At 41.0% G+C, this 19,586-nt stretch overlaps 1 protein-coding gene across 1 annotated transcript in view; it reads left to right on the top strand.

Annotated features, from left to right (window-relative positions):
* The window catches only part of LOC121080660 (zinc finger protein 366-like), a 37,722-nt gene extending 21,130 nt beyond the window's left edge, over positions 1-16,592 (top strand). Inside the window, exon 3 of the mRNA XM_040578800.1 lies at positions 16,467-16,592. Within this exon, the coding sequence (XP_040434734.1) occupies positions 16,467-16,592 (126 nt within the window). The remainder of the gene's footprint in view (positions 1-16,466) is intronic.
* Positions 16,593-19,586: the final 2,994 nt, after the last annotated feature.

Genomic DNA, 19,586 nt, shown 5'->3' with positions numbered 1-19,586 from the left:
TCCTGAGGCCATTTCGCATCACTCCAATTTATACAAAAGCCACCACTGATTACAATATTTAATCCATTTCCTTCTATTTTCGGTACCACCCTGTCCTACGATATCACTCCAATATTTTAATATACAACCCAAGGACGATTTTTCACAGGGCTTACTCCTTCCATTTCCCATTTTGCAATTTTAATTACTTTTTCTCCGGCCGCCTTAGCCACCCAAGGTCGGAAACACAGATAGAGCTCCTTACTTGTTTTGCACTCAAACACGCGTCTTAAGCACTCTTGCACTCACACTCAGTCAAAATAATTAAGCTATACGCGGAAAATCAAAATGCGCATCTCAATCACACCATTCACACTCTCCGGGCAGCCCGCAGTCACACAAGCAGTATGTTATACGGTACCGTGCACTTATGTACAACTTTTAGGAACACTGACAGTTCACAAAGTATGCATTTCAATGAACAATTGCCAAAAAACAAGCAACAAACAAAAAAACACATTTTTCCTGGTCTTAAGCAGAGTGTTAAGTTTTCCGCTATTTGCCACGAATTACCAGAATATTATTATTTTTCAACATACATTTCATAACTCCAAGTTTTGAACATGTAACAAGACAACACATAGAACAAACAAGACACAGCGCTATTTCAGTTGTTATATTCTAGGAATTCCCCAATTCTTAAGACAACCCAATGGAAGTTTTTAGCTTCCCCCTTATTTCTTTTTCCTACGCAAAAGTTTCCCTTTTACTTTTGCTAAGAGGTCCCTCTTGTTCCCGTGAGATTCCGCCTTATTCCGTCCCGCCCCCCGCTTTCCGTCACGAGGCCTCTGGGCTTTTAGGAATGGCAGTAACCTCGGGTTTGCTCGATCTGCCCTCAAGATCGCTAGCGGCCACCCCTTGGTCAGCAAACCCCCTCCCAAGGTACCTTTCCTCCTGGGGACTACGCTGCGCGCCGGACATATCCGTGCGTCTCACCAGCCACCCCGTTACTAAACATACCGTTTTATCTGTGGATCCAGGGGTTTCTCTTCTGCTCCCGGGGGAACAGCTGAGAAGAGGAGGCTCCTCCGAGGAAATCTCCCGGGGCGCGCCTAGGAGCGTCCGCTCCGCAGCTGGTCCCTCAGCCAAGCAGAAATCCTCCTGCCTGGCTCGCCAAAACTGACGTGCGGAATTAGACTCTATAACTCGAAAGTTATAAAGTAGGTATGTTTATTGCGCGCAGATGCACGGGGGATCACTCCTCCACAAGCGTGCATACCCGAAGTGAGGAACCATCTCACATTTATACAATGAAACAAATGAATATTCAATTAACGCCTATACATATTCATTACCTAAACCCCGCTTCGTATGTTAATTAGCTTATCAGTCCGTTTCCTGGAATGTGGTGGTCTTGCAGGTTTGTAGGTGATTCATGTTCTTGTGACCATCCAATCTTCTCCAGCAAGGAGACTTGGCACTCCCTCCCTATAGATAGCATTGGAATGTCTCTCATCCTTTTCTCATTCTTTTTTTAATAGCCCCTTTGTTAGAGGAAGAAGGGCAGGCGTCCCCTCAAAACTGTAGTTGTCTCCTCAGAGCTGTGTGCATATGTGACCAGACACCGCACCCATGACCAGTCACCATACCCACATTCCTTGAGCAGACATATACAATCACAATCGATGTCCATTGTCCCCATTTCACACTATTTCTCCATATCAGCCTCATGTGTGCATACATGCCAACACTATCTAAAGAAGTGGGGGAATTAGGGGGGATTGTTTTGAGAGTTTGAGTATCCAAGATATTTTGTTTGTTAAGACCTTCTGGATTAATAACTCCTTCATGGGTAAGATTTCTTGGTGTTCCTCAAATTTGGGCTTTAGGGCAGCCTAGCACATATTTACAAAGATTCTAACTGATAATAATATAAATGTCTCCCCCTCCCCCCTGTAAATCTCCTGCAGCACCATGCTAGTTACACAATTACTTGTAATTGAAGACAGCCGAAGTGCTTTTCACTATACAGAGATTCTTCAGCCCTTGAGGCTTATCAGACAGAAGACAATTTGTGAGGGCTGCCACCTGCTCATAAACCATTTTAACAAATACAACCTGTTGCAAAGTAGCAGCTGTATCTAGAGAGGCTGCATAAACTGGATTAGATTACTGAGGAAAAAAAACCCCAACCAAAACTAAGCAAATAAAATAGTGGCTTTCATAGATTTTTGCTATTGGGTGAAATCCTCACCCTGGTACTGTCATCTTTCTTTTAATTAAGATAGACTATGCTTGCAGTGTCTGAATCTTCTTCTGTGCATCCTGATGGTCAGAGTACCTGTTCCCAAAATGGTGCCAATGTAAATAGTGTGAAAATAACTTAAATTTGAAAAGCAAGGTGCTTTACAATGAAGGCTGTTATTTCACTTTTAATTTGTCCCTTGGGGCCTCTTTATAAGTGTCTTAGACCTAGCTGCATTTGTTTTTTTAATAGCTTTGAAAACGCTTTATAGAAATTTTCTCTCATAACCAAGTTATTTCCTATTTTCAAAGGATTAGCTTCCTTATTTTGCTTTGAATAGAGGCCCAGAATTCCTGTAGAGACATTGCCTGTGTCCTGGACCTTGGGACACTCATTTTCTGTTTTCCTTCTTCCTAATCTATCTACCTTTTTCTTGCATTGATGTGGGGGAAAAAGAAGTATCTATCTGACTCTTTTCTGCTATTTGGGTTTTCAGCTTGTGATAAAACATTAAAGACCAGTCTCCACCATGTCTATATTAAATCACATCTATACCGTTTCCCGGCATTATTATGCCTAACTTCATCCTCTTGGAGAGCATTAGAGCAAATAAGAGTGACCACAAACTCATACAACTGAGATGCTTTCCAAACCAGATGCTCAAGAAGCCTTGCTGAGGAATGGTAAATTAGCAACACTATAATGAGTCTGGGCAAGTGAAGGCATATGGTTTATTAAATTAGAGGCTTTTCTGCTGTAAAGGGCAGCAGGGAGAATTCTGCAAGACACTGTACAGAACAGAGTAGGTGGATGAAAAGTCAAAAGTTGGGTTAATAAAATTTGAGTGTAAAGAAATATGATGTATTTACTGGGAAAGTGAAGTTGTAGGTAATCTTGGACTGAGCTGTTTTGAGTCTAGCCACCAGGACTCAACCATCTCCTTGTGAACCTGAGTTCTCCTGGCTGCTGGACAGCCTCCAGTCTGTGAAGGCAAAGACAGGTGCTATGTGCTCAGCAGCTCAAAAGATAAGCCACTTTATGATATTAGAATAGAAGTTTATCCTGTGCTGTGTCCTATAAAACATGTTCTTGGAAAGTTACTGGAAAACTACTGCACTCACACTTTTACAACTCTGTATTGGTTTAGTGGCTATTCTCTGATTTCTGTCTTCATACGATGCTTCTGTACTCTGCTGTTATGAGCGTACAGTTAAGAAGTGCTATATTTATTATTCCAAGAAGTTTTTTATAAGTATTAACAGGTTTGAAAATAAGTCATGTCTTCTTAGCTGAACAAAATGTAACAGAGTTAACACTGTACTCCTAACAGATTTTGCAAATGATGTGGTGTATATTTCTCTGGGTTCCTATTTAAAGCCCCAACTCACAAAATGGACCAGCTATCTGTGAATATTTAGTTTCTGACTTTCTATATCAATAGTAAAAGCATGTATGATACATTGTATTAATTTAAGCAAATAAATATATACTGGAGATGCTGCTATACTTTCTATTGAAATAGATCTCGAGTTCTTGGCACCCTAGCTATTTCATATAGTAAATGTTTTTCAGAATTGACTTTCACTTTACCACAAACCAATTGTAACATACAAGAGTAAAAAGGATTTCATGGAGACAGTTCAGAATGCATAAACAGTAGCCCAGGTCTGTCCCCTATGTTGAACAGGCAGCAGATTGGGCCTGACATCAAGAACATCAGTTGCCTTCTCCACTAATGATGACAATATCAACCTGACCTATGTGCCCATAGGCAAGGAATACATGCAGAACTTGCAGATCAACATAGTCCACCACACAGTTGAAATGGAAAGTGGATTTAGCTATCTGTTCAGGTTGCTGCCTGATGCTTATGCTTACGGATTAACTGAAGAAGAGATATACCTAAAACAGGTGTCACTAGACCTTTCAACTTTGAATGCCTGACCAGCTGCCAGTTGGCTATTTACAACAGAAAATAAAACAAGGTTTCTGACAACCAAACTTCCTTTTCTCTCTCTTCCTCCTTCCATGGCTGAGCAGACTGATCTGAAAATGCTCCTGTGCCAGTATCTGACTAGACAGCACTACCCCAGTAAAGCGCAACTCTGACCCAGTTTAACTTGGCTGTTCAATTTTGAATGGCATATAGCCAACTTGCTACCAGTTGGGTTATTCATGCTGCAATAGGAAGCAATCTTCCTGACATGCAAACTTCCTTCTTCTTCTGCCTGAGCAGCAGTGCAAGCAGTCAAAGATGCTGAGTTAAAGAACAATTTGATCTTGTAAAGATATAGGTCTTCACCCAAGGCTGTATTTCAGCTTCATTGTGCTACCCAGTGGCAAAAACCATAATTACCCATGGCAAGTCCTGGAAAGACAGAAAGCAGTTCTTCTTGCAATAGAGAATTGCTATTACAGCTCCTATAGAAGTACTTACCCCATATTCAGGTGCAAATGTGTGATCTGGAAATCATTGGTAAATAAAATGGGTCACTGAAAGTGGCAATCTAAATCAGAATTCAAGATGCCACTGCAGAGTTTGATTACATTCATCTTGCTGTCAAGAATGTTAACCTATTGAAAGGGCTTCATCATCTGAGTGTTAAACTGGTTGAGATCGCTTTCTTCCTCTCTCTTTCTGTCCTCATGGAAAGTCTTCATTCTATAAACAAAAAAAGGCTACACCAGCCTGCAGTGGGTTTCATTGGTCTGATCTCTTGAGCAGATGCACAGTATTTTTCCTGGAGGACAGCAAGTTAGAAGAATTATCTGTCCCATTGAAGAACACCAAGGCACCGATACAAGCCACATGTTTGTATAAGGTTCTCCTTAGCTCATTATCTGAAGAAGGAGAGGTTTGGAGTAGCAGGAGGAAAGAAATGGGAAGCCTATATTTGAGTTTCTGAGACAAGGATGTTCTGTGACCCCTCATACCCTCACCCTCATAATTTTTACTCATTCTCACTGTTTGTAACACCATTGTATCATGGGTGTAGCTGTGGGACTGGTTTACACTCCAACCCTGAAAGCAAGGTGGTATGCATTGGAGATCTACCATACTGTTCAGTTCAGTAGCTGGAAATCAAAGTCAGTGATAAGACCTAGTAGAAGTGCTTAGGGAAATTAAAAGCATTGGAACTTAATTGCTACCCAATTATAGGCTCTGTGGTATACAGAGTATTTTTCTCAGCCAGAAAGATAAGAAATCTACAGCAGGAATAATGTAAAAGTATTCATAGAAGAATATCATGCTTCAGACAGAATAACTTCCCCTCCATGCTGCTTCGTCATTGTGACTCTGGTGTTTTAAAGTCAGGTCTTCACGAGCATCTTTCACCTCCTGCTGATCATTTCCACTAGTTTCTCAGAAGACTGAGAGGTAAACTCGGGCAAGGAATGTTCTCACAAAGCTGCTGTGTCACAGAGGAATATGTCGGTTCACACTGGCTGAAAACAGCCCAGGTCACAGAGGCCAGCATCTGGGGAGCCTCCCCCATAAATGAGGACCTTGTGCTAACCACACCTTTCTGGAGAAGTGTTCCATGTCACCAGGGAGCGGTACAGGGAGAGAATGACATGGTGACTTGTTCTGCTATTTACATCAACGCACAGTATGCAAGAAGAAAAAACAAGTAGAATTTAGACTATTGAATTGACCATTTTTTCTGCCAAAGATCAATACTTGTATCTATGCAAAAGAAGTTGAGGAGTAGATTAAATGAAGGCAGCAGGTTTTACAAAAACAGTAGCTATGAAGTTAATATCAAGTACCCTGGGCATATAATTCTGCATTGAGCCAAGACTCTTGATGTAAAACAAGTTGGTGTAAAACATCTGGAGAGTTTTGGGGTTTTGTGTGTGTTGCTCTCTATTTACAAAGAATGTACACAGAATTCTGTCTTAAATACAATAGAGACAAACAACAGGAGGCAGTTTCTTTGTTCAGAAAATCAAATCTCTTTTAAGCCAGCATTCTGTCCAAAACCAGAGCTTTCCTTCTTTGGTTTTTTTCCAGAGCCATGCTGCTGGTACTTCCTTGGCTGGCCCTGGCTTTTGACTGCATTTTTGTTAGGTTCACTTCTCACTCACACATATGCATCTTTACAATCTAGTCTGAACCCATCATCTGCATTTGCAAAATGTCCCAGAGAAAGCTTTTTGACTGGTACAGTCCAGGCTTTCCTTAGGACTTTGCTGGTCTTTGAGTTGTTTAGCAGTTTCTACTGTTTCATTTGTAGCTAAACAAAAGGCTATTCAATTATTTTCTCAGTGTGGTTATATGAAGGTCTACTAGCCAGCTATACTGAGGTTTGAGATCACCAATATATCAAAGTTATGAACCCTGGCAGCAACCAGCATCCTCCAGCCTAGAAGTGTTGCATTTATTATAAGAAAACAAGTTAGGATATACAGGAATTCAACTGGCAGGTTGACAACATGATCAGAATTGAGAAGATTAATCTGATTTATATAAAGATGTGTATTTAAAGTGGAGCATTCTTACAGCTTTAGATTGTTAGGTACTAAGTTAACCTGAAATTGATTTGATTTAATTCCCTTTGGATTTGAATTAAGCTACATAAAATTTAATTCTGGAAAACAGTATACAAAGAAGAATTAAATGCAGTTTACCTAATCTACTTTAAAATTAATTTGAATTCACATCCTTGAGGGTCACCTTGTATGTCTAAAACATAAATATTACATCCCTGACTCATGGCATCCATGAAAATGAAATATGACTGGTCAGTATACTATTAATATATATTGAAATGCTTGAAGCAGTATGTAATAGGCATTCAGCACTGTTCTGAAAAATAACTTCAGCTGATGATATACAAAAAGAAGGGTATAACAATGTGAAACCTGTGTCAAATTTGCTCTTAGCTGCAGTGGTTGATAGATGTGACTCACTGTCCTGGTTTCAGCTGGGATAGAGTTAATTTTCTTCTTCGTAGCTAGTACAGTGCTGTGTTTTGGCTATGATGTGAGAACAATGTTGATAGGACACTGATGGTTTTGGTTGTTGCTGGGTGATGTTTATACTAAATCAAGGACTTTTCAGTTCCTTGGGTCCTGCCAGTGAGAGGGATGGAGAGGCACAAAAAATTGGGAGGGGACACAGCCAGGACAGGTGACCCAAACTAGCCAAAGAGGTATTCCATACCATATGACATCATGCTGAGTATATAAACTGGGGGAAGAAGAAGGAAGGTGGAGACATCTGGCATTATGGTGTTTGTCTTCCTGAGTAACTGTTATGTGTGATGGAGCCTTGCTTTCCTGGGGATGGCTGAACACCTGCCTGCCCATGGGAAGTAGTGAATGAATTTCTTGCTTTGCTTTGCTTGCATACATGGCTTTTGCTTTACCTATTAAATTGTTCTTATCTCAATCCTTGAGTTTTACATTCCTTTCCAATTCTCTTCTCCATCCCTCTGGGTGAGGGGGGGTGAGCAAGCGGTTGCGTGGTGCTTGGTTGCTGGCTGGGGTTAAACCACGACACTCATAAACACTGTGATTTAGTAAATACTTTGCCACTTCGAAGGGTGTCATAGAATCATAGATTAGTTTGGGTTGGAAGGGACCTTGAAAGGTCAGCTAGTCCAACCTCCCTGCAATAAGCAGGGACATCATCTAACGTATCTCTATCTAGTCTGGTTTGGGAATCAAATAGGAGAGTTCACTTAATTCATCAATAGGAAAGTGGCATGAGCAAACTACTTGGTTGGCCCTGAAGCTTAGAAATCCATTTTAATGGGAATGGCAGTCTGATGTTTGTTTTATTATTAATCTGAAGTTAAATGAATATTTGCAGAATTAGAAACCCTAGGTCCTGAAAAAAACATTTCCAGGTTTTTCAGTTTCTGAATTTTCTGAAATGATTTCACAATTACAAGATCTTTTTACATGTTTTTCCTTCATGGATGGTTCCATTGACATATTTTCACATTATTTTATAATGTAGTAGTGTAAATATTCTATTTTCATTCTAAAAATCAATGAGGTCTGCTCAGTACTGATATGAAGCACTTTCTTCAGAGTAACAAGTCCTGTTTGTGTCACTGGAAAGTAATTTAACACATTGCCTAATAAAAACTCTTTCTGAGCTCAAGCTTTTGTAGGATCCCATTGTAGCAAATGGATAGTAGTAATTGTCTCAGCCTCCAAATCTACTCTTCCTGTTCTTGTGAATCACTATTCATAGACATCACAGAAAACAAATGTGCTTACATCTCTGCTGGCTATGCAAGGAGAGTGGCTTCCTAATGAGCAGCCAACTTACCTGAATAAAGGTAAGTAGCATAAATACCAACTACTTTTCCCCATAATGTTTCAATATAAACCAAATCTAAGTCACATGTTACACTAGACAAATAAAGAACTAGAGATGGCAAGAAACACAAGCTAGCAGGTTCCCAGAAACATTTACAAGCATAACTTACATTACTGATGTAATATCTAATAACATCAAATAATATATTTTTTTCAGAATAGATTCTAACATGAAATCTGAATCTTTTCTGAAGCAAATCCCTTTCTGATTGCAGAAAAGTTCATTGAAATCAATATAGCTTTGCAGGAAAGAAATAGGTTGATTTGAAACAGCTTTTTCTGATGGAAGTTATTCAGAAAGTGTTTCTCAGCTGTAGGCACTCCTGACCTTATAAAAACTTCAACTGTTCTCTAAAACTTGAAAGCTGTGATGATTGTATGTGCAGTACTCTGTTCTCTTGACTTTTCCCCTTCCTTTAAAATGTAAACCCATGACAGATGCCTCTATCTGTTTATCTTTCACAGTGTACATTTCTTGTCCTATACAAATGATTGATAATATCATGACTTCTTAGGCACTGACTATGAAGAAACACTTTGCTTCGTACTCTCTGCTTCATAATTTGAAGTCTTCCACCCCCATCCATGACACAGAGGCCCGTCATTCTCTTTCATTGTCATTTGCATCTGTTTTATCTCTTTCAGAGTTTTCCCCAGGAAATTCTTTTATATTACTTTTTTGTGTTTTTAAGGGAGCAAACAACATGAAAGCTTAACAGAAAAAATGTTATCTTTCTTGACATTGTAAATATAGCTGATGTTCCCCTTTTTGTAGCCGTGTGGGATGCAATGTGAAAGCTATTAAGGTAAATAGCAGTTAGTGAAACCTTCATTTTACAGCACAGCAGGCACTGCTGAAACTGAGTATCTTTCTAAATCAGTTAAAAAGCAACACAAAGTCAGAGCAATGGAGTAAGAGATTTCAGCAGATGTCTAAAACCTAATTGCTCATCTCCACAGCAAGACATTTTAAATGTTTAACTATTTTTTGGTTCTTATTAGTGTTTTTTAAACCCAGGAATATAACTTGATTGCCTTCTTATAAACCAGAAATAACTCATTTGAAATTGGGTTCTCATGTGAGAGGTTGCTAATCAGACCCTAGTAAAGCCTTTCATTTCAGCTGAAATATATTAAACTTCAATCACAAGGAAATCCTTTCCTGATTTTGAGGAAATCCATTATTTGGAAGAGAAAAAAAAAAAAAGAAAAAAGTTTGTTCTTCATGGAAAACAGAAAATCTTTGGGGAAAAATTAATCAAAAATTTAGGGTTTTTTGCTGAAGAGCAGTTTTGCTAGAAAATATTTCCAATCTATCAGCTAAGGCTTGGTGTAGTGAGTCAATGGAACCTAGCTGACAATTAAGTCCTGTCATTTAAATGTAAGGTAGAAATAATGACACTTATGTACACCTTATAAAATCCCCAAACTCACTCTAATAATAAAATGTCTGCTTGAAAGCCTCTATTGAAACATTTGTTGAAATTATTTGAATTAACATTTCCAATATATGATTGAAAACCCAAACTGTGCACACACCACCAACAGCCTTGGTAACAACAAAACAAGTAGGATAGTGCAGGTTCTTTTCCTTACAGCATTCCTATAATGAAGGAAAGCCACACAGATTTAAAAATGTTAACAATAGTGTGATGTTAGGGGGAGCAAGTAAAATAATTGCCCAATATCTCTGATTCATCAGACCTCAGAGTTGTTTGCCCCATGCCCAACATCCATGTGACCTTGTAAATACCTGACATGCTCTAAAAAATCTCCGTTGCATTCTTTCTCAGAATATTGTAGCTATTTCCTTGTACCTTGCAGTAAAAGTGTTAGAATAGTAAGTAGCTCATATATCATTATCCTTGTATGACATGAGTTCTTGCAAATATATTCCTAGAATTTATCTTTGTGGTTTCCATTTGAATTTGTGTAAACATTTTGTGCTATTAAACTAGAATTCACTTAATTTTGCATCCGTCCCTTCCTCAGTTTAAATAATACACACATATTTCTCCTTCCTGCTATTGTTTTCCCATTAGGAAAATAAGGAGGTTCAGAGTGTGCAAATTGTAAAGGAAATTACATTAACATATATTGGAAAAGCACATTCATAATAAATGAGTTAGCAAGTGCCTGAGTTTGGAATAAAAATATCCAACCATCAGTATCAAAGGCTTTTTTCCATAAATTCCAGGTATCTATTCTTTTCTGTGTGTAGTTGACATCCAATTTCTATTTCACCTAATGGGAATGGGGTTATTTGTATTTTTTCCCCAGCACTAACAGAATCTGTGAAGAGCAAGAGGGCAAATGATTTATATATTCTGTTTATTCAGTGTGCCCACGTATGACATAACCATGTGGGATTATATACTGCATGGATGGGAGGAGGTTTAAATCAGGGGTCCTCAAACTACAGCCCACGGGCCAGATACGGCCCCCCAGGGTCCTCAATCCGGCCCCCGGTATTTACAGAACACACACACACACCCCCGCTGGGGGTTGGAGGGGGAAACCAAGCAGCCGCAGATGACTGCCTGCCACTTCATCCGTGCCGGCCCCCTGTTTAAAAAGTTTGAGGACCCCTGGTTTAAATCAATAGTGATGGAGTTTTGGGGGCTTCAAAGGAGCAGATCCTGAGACACAAAGAAATATTTTAAGCAACATAATTGAAATGTGGCACTAACCAAGGTTAAGTGCCTGACACAATGAACTGCAGTGTCTCAGTGCAGAGATATCTTGGTAAATGTAAGGACTGGGCCAACAGGTAGCTCATGAGTTTCAATAAAGAAAAGTGGAAGAAGCCCAAGCACTGGTATGGCTGGGAATGGACTGGCAACAAGAGCACTCCTGTTGCACATAAGGCAAACCTTGCTGATGTGCTGGGCTACATTAGGAGGGGCATAGCTAGCAGTTCAGGGAAATGTATTATCACACACTATTCTGTGTTGGTGAGGCTGGCTCTGGAATATTGCCTCCAGTTTTATTCATCTCCCTTAAAGAAGGATGTGGACAAACTGGAAAGGGTCCAGCAGAGGGCTAACAATGGGGCCAGGGGCCTACAGCATATATGCTGTGAAGAAAGGCTAAAGGATTTACTTCACCTAGTGAAGAGGAGGCTAAGGGGTGATCTAATAGCTACCTATCACTACCTGAAGGGCACTTACAATGATGACAGCCACATTCTTGGTAGTGCTAGATGATATAACAGAGGCAGTGGCCAGAAATTGAGGCTTGGGAAGTTCAGGCTGTACATTAGGGGCATTAGAAAGGATGTTTTTGCTAGCAAAAACTAGTGCAGCACTGGAACAGGTTGCACAGAGTTGCACTCAGTCCATGGAGATTTTTCAAGACTTGGCTAAAAAAGCCATGGCTGATATGTTTCAGTCTGATAAGTAGTCTCACTTTAAGTAGGAGACTGGACTAAATAACCACCAGTGGCCCTTCCAGCCCACATTTCTAAGCTTCTGTGAACTAAATTGATCTGAAATTTGTCCACTTTAATGCCACCAATAAATCCAGACCTGACGGATATGTAACATAATATGGTGATTCATAGAATCATAGGATTCATAGGAAGATTCATAGAACCATTTTGCGGCGAATGAAGAGACGGGACGCAGCTTGATGCAAGCAAATGTCAATTTATTGTACAGAAGCACCAGTTTATATACATTTTCAGAAGCTGCGGGTTTTAAACAGATTGGTTCTTGAAGCTAAGCCTTGCATACTAGGCAATCCCCGATTGGTGGTTAACTACCATCAATTAACAACAAGGTGTTATCTTTCCTTGGCGCCATCCTTGGCGCCATCCGTCTCCCACTCCCCTGTGCTCTGTAAACATGCCTCATCATGCTAATTGTTGTCCAGACAAGCTCGAGCACATTCCCCTCAGCTAACTGATTGCCGCGCATGGTCCCAGTTTGCAGACCACTCCTGCATCTCCCCCTTCCTGTTGCACAAAAAGAACCTTTGGAACCGAACAAGTAAAAACAAGGTATAAGTAATAGAACAAACAAAAAAACAACTAAGACGTATTATCAATGTCAAAATAACCCACTGTCTTTGTTCCGTACAATTTTACAATTTCCCCTTTTTGTTTTTGAACAGCTAGTACCAGGTTTGCCATGTTCTGCAGGGCCCTTGCAAACATGACAGCAACCAAGGCAATAGCAAACAAACAATACTGCCAATTGATTGAATGAATGCCAAAAAAGGCTGAAATTTTCTCAGATTTTGATAACATGTTGCTGCAATGGGGCGCCTAAAATCCACGCAGCACATACCATCAGAATCCTCACAACCATGTCCTTGAACCAACAACAAAAAGCAGTGGCAATTTTGACTCACATTCTTAACTGCCTACCAAACAAGGTGATTTAACTCTAATGCTTTCCCTGCTGTTACTCCGGATAAGAGAAGAACGGCTGCGACACGTTCCCATCACAGCCTCCCACTACATTAGCATCTACAGAAAGACAATTATCGACATTCAAAGTGTAAACAATATCATCTTCTTTTGGATTAACATTATACATAGGTGGAAGGGCACACCAAACAAGAACTGGTTCAGTCAAAAAGTTCAAAACATAGCATGCCTTCTCTGAACATACCTCTGGGGTCATTCCCTTCATTCCCTCTCTTTTTTATGCAAAGAGAAACACTTTTACCGTAACAAAGAAGCCCCTATTTACATCTCTGAGCCGGGACACAAACCGCAGCTGTATGCTCCACCAGGCTCAGGGCAGGAATCATTCATGCAGTTACAATGCTATATATCTCTACAACTGTGCAGACACCTATTAAACACTAAATAATCATGTTTATCTTTCCTGTTCTCCTTCACAATACCTAGTTGTTCTCTCATTATGAATCCTCCCTTCCCCCAGTGCTTTGCTTAACCCTTTAACAGCCTCGTATTGCACAGGCTGCCACTCTCGAGGTTGATCTGTCTGATAAAATACTGACCATGCCATAGCGACTCCCAAAACCCATCACTTAAGTGTTTCCCACTTGCATTCCTGCCACCAATCCCTCAGACTCCCTTTCACCCTCCCCAAAAATACAATCAATGCATCAGGAGAGACAAGGGGGTGGGGGAAAGGTCTAGCTCCTTTTCCAGATCTATAGGACCTGGATCAAAAGGTTTATCAGTGTCAATAAAATCATTGTCCGAGTTGCCCTGTTCCCGTGCTTGGTCCTGTGTTGTGAGGGTCGCTGCAATCAGTGACAGAAGCTTTGGGGGCAGAGGAGGTGTGGACAGAATCTCCATCGCTGACGGTGTCTTGAGAAGAGTCGTGCTGTCGGTGGAATTTACAGCTTCCTCTGGTTTAGCACCGTTAGTAGAATTAGTCCACACTTGGCAAAGAGTAGTCAGAATTTGCCACCAAGATGCTAAATGCATTCCCGACACGGAGTTCCCCTCGGCGGCAGCATCATACAATTGGCTGCTGTATGTGCACACTTTCATTCTTTCAAAGTCTCTAAAGTTTCTTGGCTGCTCACCTGTCTCGATGAATACAGGTGTTATCCTCGGGGTTTAGGTTGTCCGCCTGGTCCAGACAGCAAGTTCAGCCAAGCCGTCTCCTCCGGAACGCAGCCCTCTTCCACGAGCTGTCTTTTTTATCGACCAGTTCCGTCCTTATTCTTCCAAGGCTTCGGAACACCACCACAGGGGTCACCATTTGAGGAGACTGAGGCACGGACTCCCGGATCTGACTAGAAGACCCTTCATGAGTCCATATACGTCTCTTTCTGGGGACGAACCCTGGTTCCCCATTACGGATTTCCCACAGCTCACCTCTCAACTCCGGAGGGATTTCTGCCGGCTCCCGCTTCCTTTCAGCAGATCATTCAAAGTTCTGTGGGATTCGCTGCATGTCGCTCAGATAGGCGATTCGAGAGCCCTTCACGTTAGATCCTTAAACGCATCACGTCGGGGTCACCAATTTGCGGCGAATGAAGAGACGGGACGCAGCTTGATGCAAGCAAATGTCAATTTATTGTACAGAAGCACCAGTTTATATACACTTTCAGAAGCTGCGGGTTTTAAACAGATTGGTTCTTGAAGCTAAGCCTTGCATACTAGGCAATCCCCGATTGGTGGTTAACTACCATCAATTAACAACAAGGTGTTATCTTTCCTTGGCGCCATCCTTGGCGCCATCCGTCTCCCACTCCCCTGTGCTCTGTAAACATGCCTCATCATGCTAATTGTTGTCCAGACAAGCTCGAGCACATTCCCCTCAGCTAACTGATTGCCGCGCATGGTCCCAGTTTGCAGACCACTCCTGCACCATTTAGGTTGTAAAAGACCCTTAAGTTCATCGAGCCCAACTGTAAACCTAACACTACCAAGTCCACCACTAAATCATGTCCCTAAGCACCACATACACACATATTTTCAACACCTCCAGGGATGGTGACTCAACCACTTCCCTGGGCAGCCTGTTCCAAGGCTTTACAACCCTTTCAGTGAAGAATTTTTTCCTAATATCCAATCTAAACCTCCCCTGGCACAACTTGAGGCCGTTTCCTCTCATCCTATCACTTGTTACCTGGGAAAAGAGACTGTTGGAAGAAGGGTTCACTGGAGTCAAGAAGTCGCTCAATATGAGTTATGCATCTTGCTCAACTTTATTAGTTTCTAACACTACTTATATAGAACCGATACACATGCATATTCGTAAAGCAGAAATATAATTGGTTAGTAGTCTCTAAACGCACGCGGTTCTCACACCCCTAATTATCATGACTAAAATAAGCATTCTATCCATGTAGCTAATTGTGTTGCTATGCTTCAGCCTTGTAGTTTGTTACTCCCTATTTTCCCATACCGCTCCCTATCTTTCTTGGCCTTGCACCTGCTTTCCCAGCAGCTGTAGCTTGTTACAGCCACGGCCTGTTGGCACAACATAATTACTTGGTCTCAGGATTCAAGAATAGCTCAAGGCTACCTTTCTTGTTAACTTCAGCACAGCAACTTCAGCCCAATTCTGATTACAGGCCTATTCTAATACCAGGCCTGGATTGTGCAGATCTTCAGAGATTCTAAGGCCATACTTCTGCAGCCATTCTTCTACAAGAGACCAACAACCACCTCCCAACAATCTCCTTTCAGATAGCTGTAGAAAGCGATAAGGTCTTCCCTGAACCTCCTTTTCTCCAGACTAAACAACCCCAGTTCCCTCAGCTGCTCCTCAGAAGACTTGTGCTCCAGACCCTTGAGAAGTTCATTGCCCTTCTCTGGACACACTCCAGAACCTCAATGTCCCTCTTAAAGTGAGGGGCCCAAAACTGGACACAGGATTCAAGGTGTGGCCTCACAAGTACAGGAGGACAATCATTGCCCTAGTCCTTCTGAACACACTATTTCTGATACAAGCCAGGATGCTCTTGGTTTTCTTGGCCACCTGGGCACACTACTGGCTCATGTTCTGCCAGCTGTCAACCAACACCCCCAGGTCCTTTTCTGCCAGGCAGCTTTCCAGCCACTCTTCCCCAAGCCTGTAGCGTTGCATGGGGCTGCTGTGACCCAAGTGCAGAACTCTGCACTTTTCCTTGTTGAACCTCATACAATTGGCCTCAGCCCACTGATCCAGCCTGCCCAGATCCCTCTGCAGAGCCTTCCTATCCTCAAGCAGATCAACATTTCCCCCCCCCCCCCCCCCAACTTGGTGTCATCTGCAAACTTACTGAGGGTGCACTCAATCCCCTTGTCCAGATCATTGATAAAGCGATTGAACAGAACTGGCCTCAATACCCAGCCCTGGAGAATACCACTTGTGACCAACCACCAACTGGATTTAACTCCATTCACCACCACTCTTTGGGCTTGGCCATCTGTGATGAAAATTTATTAAATTGATTACTGCTTATAAAAAAAGTTTTTGTCTTTAATTAGGGATCATTTAACTTGGACAGTGAGCTCAGGGAACTTAAGGACAACTTTAATGGTGATCTTTGTCCTGAGCCCCCTGAACAAGCAAGATATGAGCAGGACCATCCAGACAATCAATATTGTGTGTAGCTATGGCATGACAGTAACTCCACCATGCCTGGGCATCTGGCCAACATCCCTGGTGTGTGTGGACCTTATGAATCATGAGTTAGTGCACGCCTGCACTTAGCCTAAACTTAAAAGTTTGCATACACTAGGTGTGTAAAATATTTTTGGTTTTCACTGAGTTTAAAGGCGGGCAAGCTCTGGGACTGAGCCAGAAGCCTCACCTATGGGTGGACACGCTGTGTAGGAATTTTTCCAGTTACCGAGAGACTTCTGGTGCCAGCTGCAATGGGGTTTCCCAGCCGAAGGGTGGGCCTGGGTGCTGTTAAGGTCGTAATTGGTGATGTATCATTTTCTTAGTCTCTGTAACGCTTTGCAGTAATGATTTGATGCTTTGCTCCTATTGCTCTTTTATCATATTGTGCATAATAACTAGTATTGTTTCCTTTTATCATAATGCATGCTAATTTTTTTATTTATTATAGTATAATATAATAAGCTGCATTTATTCTTATATTTGAATTGGTTTTCATTTTTGCTTGGTATCTAGTCAATCAGCAAAACACCATCCAAACAGTTTTTTACCCAGCAAAGAGTATGCCCATCCAAGCCATGAGCAGCCAGTTTCTCCAGGAGAATGCTGTGGGAAATGGTGTCAAAGGCTTTGCTAAAGTCCAGGTAAACAGCATCCATAGCCTTTCACTCATCCTCTAAGCAGTTCACCTTGTCACAGAAGGAGTTCAGTTTAGTCAAGCAGGACCTGCCTTTCATAAACCCATGCTTACTGGGCCTGATCACCTGGTTGTCCTGTACATGCTGTGTGATGGCACTCAGGATGATCTGCTCCATAACCTTCCCCAGCACCAAGGTCACACTGACAAGCCTGTAGTCCTGGTAGGTAGGAAGGGACCTGTAAAAATCATCAAATCCACCCATCCTGCCATGAGCAGGGACACCTTCCACTAGATCCGGTTGCTCAAAGCCCCTTCCAACCTGACCTTGAACACTTCAAGGGATGGGGCATCCACAACTTCTCTAGGCAATCCAGCTACAAAATTGTTCCTAATGATCTTTACTAAATGTTGTAAGAGATAATCAGCCAACAGCATGCCTGGAAGCTAGAAAAAATGAGGAAAGGAAAAGTTTGTGAGTATAATGGGGAATACTTAAAGTTTTTTTTATGGTATAATGATAAATTTCATGATTTACTGTTGTGGCGGCAAGGAGAAACACTCAGTTGACATGTCTTTGTGTATATTTGTGTCTTAATTGGAAAAGGATGCCTGTTTATTTTGCATAGCTGCTTATTTTCAGGGAAACCACCTTCCATTCAATCTCATGCTCCAGGGGAATAATTTTAAGAGGACAAGTTTCCAAAAATTTATTTCCAAAGTATTGGTAGAAAGTGATTGAAATGGCTAAGCTTGTTGAAGTCTAAAGCATCTCTAGTCACCACTGTAGGAAATGCATAGGAGGACATCAGTACCTGTCTAGGACAATCTGCAGATTCCACACACCACCACTCTTCATGGTTGAGCATCTGAAACTTTGGAAATAATCTTTTCATACCATGATGTAAGAGCTCAGAAAGACTACAAGGAGCATCATTCTTTCAGTGATGAAAATTTCATAACTACAGTGATATATGAAGGTCTATTTTCAGTCCTGCTGCAGAGACAAGGTGTAAGAACAGGTGACTGACTTTTTGATTTAGCATTTAGTGAAGTTAAGCTTCAGTTGTGTTCCACTGGTATGGTCTGGTGCAGCATTGTGGGCATTTTTCAGACGTTTCAGGAGTTTTTCTAAATATAGTGTTGTTCAGGTAATACTGGTATTCTGGCTACTGATTCAGGGATACCAAACTTGGAAAAGTACTAGGTACCAATGCAAAACAAAATAACACATATTCATAATAGAAGACTCCACCATATTAAGTAAGTATGATGAGATATTTGGGGGGGTTTATTTAGCAATTTGATAATACATGAACTGTGAGTCAAGAGTAGAAAATATCTTTAACCACAAAGTTATTCTAAGTTTTCTTTTATGTGTAGAGGTGGATGGATGAAGGTCACTATGACCTCTGGGGCTTCTTTAAAACCATACATAAATAACTTCAGCATTATTCTGTATTTTCATTACTCTTTGAAACCATTCCAAAGATGCAATCACTTTGATAGAAATAGTTTGTGAATCTCTTGAGTTAGCATCTCATGCTGAAAATGATAGAGGGCATATTTTTTTATTGCACCAGCATTATAGTGAATAATGGGCCATATATGATTTATTTAATGAACGGTGTGCTCATGTTTATCTGAGGAGACCCTTATTGTTAACTTGAGGATGTACTAAATCCTTAAATGGGTGACATAGGGAGTGTGCTAATTGTCCAGGCACAAGATATGTTAATATTGTTAACTTGAAGATATACTAAATCCTTGAATGGGAATGTGCTAATTGTCCAGGTGTGAGATATGTTAATGAGTTCCCAGAAAGTTAATGAATAGACATGAGTGACTTGTATAAAGAGGGGGCTAAAAGGTTCCCCCGGTGTGCATGACTTTGGTGGAGTGATCCCCCATGCACCCAGTGTTGTCGCCGAATAAAGATAACCTCCACTCGCTTGTATATTGGTGAAGTGATTCTTTAAATCAATAGTAAGACAAATTTTAATTCTGTGAACAAAACCTTTTACACAACAAGATGTTTCCTCAATGTTATCTCTTCTGATAGCTGAAACTAATGTCATAACTGAAGTTGAAAAAACAGTGGTGGAAGCAGTGCATCTTTTAAGTACATGCAAGTTCAGTGTAGCCAGTAGATGCCTGTTCTATATAAAAATACCAGCAAGCACAGTGCAGAATTCAGTAGGTATATAATATGAATCAAAAGTAATACTTGCAAGGAATCCATAAGAGAAATTTTGTCTTACAGATGTTGAACACAGACCAAAATTATGTTGAAAATACCTAAAATAATGTAATGAGGTTGTAATCAGGTGGATGTTGGTCTCCTAAG

Source organism: Falco naumanni, chromosome W, assembly GCF_017639655.2.
Source record: "Falco naumanni isolate bFalNau1 chromosome W, bFalNau1.pat, whole genome shotgun sequence".
In the NCBI taxonomy this organism is placed as follows: Eukaryota; Metazoa; Chordata; class Aves; order Falconiformes; family Falconidae; genus Falco; species Falco naumanni.
This window is presented reverse-complemented; position numbering and strand designations above follow the sequence as displayed.